The sequence below is a fragment of the Carex rostrata genome, chromosome 9, assembly GCF_964058835.1.
Source record: "Carex rostrata chromosome 9, lpCarRost1.2, whole genome shotgun sequence".
Classification (NCBI taxonomy): domain Eukaryota; kingdom Viridiplantae; phylum Streptophyta; class Magnoliopsida; order Poales; family Cyperaceae; genus Carex; species Carex rostrata.
The window spans coordinates 7,747,129-7,751,942 of record NC_135926.1 but is presented as its reverse complement, the minus strand read 5'-3'; the positions used below and the strand labels follow the sequence as shown (position 1 = coordinate 7,751,942).

General features: G+C 38.1%; 1 protein-coding gene across 1 annotated transcript; it reads right to left on the bottom strand.

The window, feature by feature from the left end:
* Window positions 1-290: 290 nt before the first annotated feature.
* LOC144559244 (putative receptor protein kinase ZmPK1) lies at window positions 291-2,587 on the bottom strand. The gene has a single exon (XM_078308251.1). It carries the CDS (start codon window positions 2,555-2,557, stop codon window positions 770-772), a length of 1,788 nt encoding a protein of 595 aa, XP_078164377.1. The 5' UTR covers window positions 2,558-2,587; the 3' UTR covers window positions 291-769.
* Window positions 2,588-4,814: the final 2,227 nt, after the last annotated feature.

Sequence of the window (4,814 nt, the reverse complement as noted above, 5' to 3'; positions counted from 1 at the left end):
GAAACCTTCATATTTTATTTTTATATATATAGAATCACTACAACTCTTACAGATCATGTAATGCTTGCGAATTCCAATACACCAACTATTTAGATAAAAGCTATCTTATCGACGTACACAAACAGTATCATTTTCAATTTTTCATTGCCTCGTAAGTCTAGGAAAAGAAATAAGAAAAAAGTTTACGTACGTTAATTTTGCTCTGCATTTTTTATTTAACCCACCAAACGAGATTCTTAGTTTGGTGCAACCCACTAGCTAGGTGTCAAAACTATATATATATAACTACTCAGGATGCATCAATCATGCATGAGGACTAAGCTAGTGCTACAAGTTAATTGTAATGAGAACTAAAGATGAAAACAAACTTCCACTTGTAGAAGCACACATGCATGCACGGTGCACCTTTTTATTTCCTTATCAAACTCTACTTTACAATGTAATTGCAATAATAATAAATAGTAAATTACATAAGTTGTCACTTCTTTTACAATTCAGAATTTAGCGGGAGTCATCCGTCTCATCAAATGCTATGAGATTCTTGACAACTTCATCCATAGTCGGTCTCTTATTTCTCTCTTCTTCAAGACAAGATGTAGCTACACTTAGCATGATAACCAGTTGTTCCTTGTTGAACTGGTCCTGCAATCCAACATCCACTATACTCGCTATCACTGATTCATCCCCACCTCCCAAAACACGTCTCACTTCCTCAGCAATACTCCTCATTCGACCTTCTCCATCATCTGTTACCCAAGCCGATATTCGTTTACCAGTAATGATCTCTAGTAGCACAACTCCGTTTACCAGTAATGAGAAGTCGATTTTTTCGTTCAGAGCAGAGGCCGAACATTCGAACCAAATTTATGTGATTGATACGACCAATCACATCCACCTCGGCCCAAAACTCTTCTTCCTCTTGTATTACATCATTTAACTTTTTTACCGCTACGACTCTCCTATCATCCAAAACTCCCCGATAGACAACCCCAGAAGAACCTCTTCCAATCTCTTCTTTGAAGTTTCCCGTCGCCTCCTTCAGTTCTCTATATGTAAATTGCCTAAATTGGCTTAATATCATCTTATAACCTTCTTCCATCGACTTGGGCACTTCTCGATCTCTCAAAAGGTACCACCATCCAATCACCAAAAGAATAGTCTCCAATGCACCAAAAACCGCAACAAATATGAATATATATAACCATTTTGTATTATTTCGACTTGTTCCAAACATGCTTGGTGACCCTACCACATTATGAGGTGTAACTTTAGAACAATCTAAATTGCCATGAGATTTGAAAATCAAATCATTTGAATCTATTGGAACTCTAAGGTAGAAGTGTCCCGGAAAATTGGTCGAGTTATATCCATTAAAAAGTACATTTTTCGGATAACAGGCGCCTGTGCCTGTTAATCGATAGCCAAAACCTGTGCAGGTGCAATTCTGTAAGCATAGTTTTACGCAATCATCAAATGAAATTTGCTGGCTAGATGATATATCAAATCCATAAAAGTCAACTTGTGGAAACTCTACAAAATGAGACTTTGTTGCATTGCAACTATAAGTAAACTTAGGTTTACACCCTTCATTCCAGTTGTTCCGGTTATTCATCTCATAACCAGGTAAACATGAACATGTTATACCTTGCGATGGCGAGTATTGGCATATCCCGTTCTGACCACACAAACCATGGATATCACATGGCTTGGGTAAAGCCTCCCATGATGCGTCCCAACTCCCATGAGACTTGTTTAAACTATACATTCTTAGATTGCCATCAGAATCTAGTGTTAATCGTCTCATACTAGATTCTCCTAAGTCACTAGCCGATACAGTAAAACCATCACTAGAAATAAATACTCCTGTTTCATCTAGTACCGCTAGCTTACTGCTATTATAGGTTGTTCGGCCATTTTGAAAGGGATTATTACCAGGATTCGGCCAATATATGCTAGAGATCACTGGCCCATCATATATAAGCTTCAACACATTATCATTATCAAAATAGAGGCTATAATAGCCTGAACTGACTTCACCTTTCGCCATTGCCGAAATGACCTTCTTTCCTTTTGTAAGAGGTTGGTATGGTAACAGTGTATCTGTGGGCGAACCAAAACTTTGCCACACAGTGTTACCTCTTGTATTATTTATTACAAGATTGCCGGTGTTGAGGAGTGAGATGGTTGATGCGTCTAAGGAGTTCGTGGAGGTGGACCACACCACAGATCCATTAACATCTCTTATAACCAAATTACCGTCACGTTGAAACGATACTTTAGACCCATAGCCATTAACTGGTGAGTCACGGTTTGCGGTCCAAACTACAGTTTTATTAATTGAATTGGTGGCAAACCAAATAGAAAAGGTGAAAGCATTTTTACCGACCGAGTAGAACCCACAATAAAAGGTTTGGTCTTCTGAGACAAGGAAGGGTTGATCATGGCGCTCTACTTTCAGAGAAGATCCTTTGTTGAGACTGAATTGTGCTTGTGCTTTCGAGTTTTGCAAGAAAAAGTATAGTTGTACAAGGATAACATAGAAGAATATTTTGGCCATTACTAGTTAAGGGATGTGGAGGGGTACCTTGCTTCTAAAAAAAATGCCCTCCCAAAGCTTAAATACACAACTATGCAATTTGCGAGGCTAGATCATGAGTCACCGTCAACGATCTTTTTTATTAATATTATATATTATATATTGGGTTGGTGTGGCGTGGAAGGGAATCTTACTTGGAAACTGAATTATTGGGGTGGTGCGGACGGGGATAATACCTAAAACCGAAATTTTTTTTCTTACCACCCATTAAATTAAAATAAAATAAATATCATTCAATCCGTACAGATATTGGACCTGCAGACCGATCCATTTGCTTACTGAGCTTGCACACGCATCTGTACACGTACTGGGTTGACGCACCGACCCGTTTCACATCCCTAATCAGCGTTCGTGTTAATTAGGAACGCCTATATCACGACGCGCACTAAAATTGAAGTTACAAAATTGATAGTTTGAAAGGACATCACTCTGAAAATTGAAACTTTGAAGTTTGAACTCTTAGCTTGAAAGTTGACACGTTGTCAATCATCATGCAAGTCAGAGATAGGGCTGTAAACGAGCTGGCTCGAGCTGAGCTGGGCCTTAGCTCAGCTCGTTTATTTTGGCCTGAGTCTGGACCGAGCGAGCTGAATCTAGGTCACCCGAGCCAAAACCCCTGGCTCAGCTTGTGACAAGCCAGCCCGAGCTAGCTCGCGAGCTGACGAGCTGGCTCGCTGGGCTTTATTGACCTGCTATTATACAAATTAAAAAAAAAAATAATAAGAAAGCCCATTCAAAAAATTTTAAAAATCGTCCAGCAGGCACAACTTCAAGCAACTAAAGCCCATATCCTTTCTTCCCAAACTGAAAATACATCAATTTTGCATAATTGCGCCTTTGAAAATGGGACTGGACTTAAAATTATACGGGACTAAACTCTAAATCCACTATAGCTTAACGAGCCAAGCTGGCCAGGTCTGAGCTGACCCCTGGCTCAGCTCGTTTATTTTGGCTCGAGCCTGGGCCAAGCTGGCTCGTTAACAACTCGGTCCACTACTGAGTGAGCTGTTAGCGAGCCACGAGCCGCGAGCTTTTTTGACAGCTCTAGTCAGAGATGCATCCTATAAAATATATTAAACAAAATATTATAATACATTAAAAAAAAAAGAAACTTAATATCCTAACACATTTACTCAACCCAGCAAGACTCTAGATTTAGTATACCAGTAAAGATCTGCTTTCCATGTAGCCTATTCCTGACAGGAAAAATTTATATAGAGATATGAGGGTTTTTGGAACTGGCCACAAGTTATGGAAACATTTATTCGCCACAGAGGATCCAAGCTGAGCTTATAATATTGAAGAGTTTGACCAGCATAACATCAGTGTCATTTTAGCCTATATAACACCAACTCTAAAACCTATCAAATCGACTTCGAATGACTAATCCAAACCGTTCAAACCGTTTTACATTATGAGTGATGTGTTTACATACAATTTTTTTATATTTTCGAGCTATTTTAGTATCAAATCAAGTGGTAAAAATATTGAAAAAATAATGTATTAAAATTAACTTAAAAACTCACACATTTGACCACTTGACTTAATACTAAATAAATTTGAAAAGTTATAAATTTTAACTAATGAAGTAGATCAGTTTGAACGGTTTGAATTCACCGTTTGAAGTTGATTTGATAGATTTTAAAGTTGGTGTTATATAGGTTGAAATGACACTGATGTTATACTAGCCAAACTCAATATTGAAATATATAAATAGTGTGCATATATGCCGCCAAATCACATCCCTCAGGTTAAATATTATATATTATAATAAATAAATAAAGGTTCCATCCACGTAGTGAGTGCGCGCACCAATCCATACTCCAACTCAGTTTGTGAACGGGTCAGTGTTGATCCAATACGTGCACGGATGCGTGCACAGGTCCAGTAAACAAATGGGTCGGTCCACAGACCTAATACGCGTACGAATTAGGGATCTGTTCGCATATTCAGTCCGAGTTTGTGGTGGAATCTGAAATCTGATTAATCAGGTAGAATTCATTTAATTCTGATTTAATGAGATAGTAAGAAAAAAAAATTCGATACCTAAAATCAATGTTATCATAACCGGATCATATATCAATCCGCTAAAGTTTCGATTCAACGGTTCACTGATCGGACCGGTGATTCAACCGGTTCAATTACTGGTTTTTTAAAACATATATAACTTAGGGGGAATTTCATGTATCCTCTCAAAAAACTTCAATATTACATATGC

Bases quoted from the DNA above. Each gene is read 5' to 3' on its own strand.
- LOC144559244 (XM_078308251.1), bottom strand. From the start codon at position 2,557: ATGGCCAAAATATTCTTCTATGTTATCCTTGTACAACTATACTTTTTC.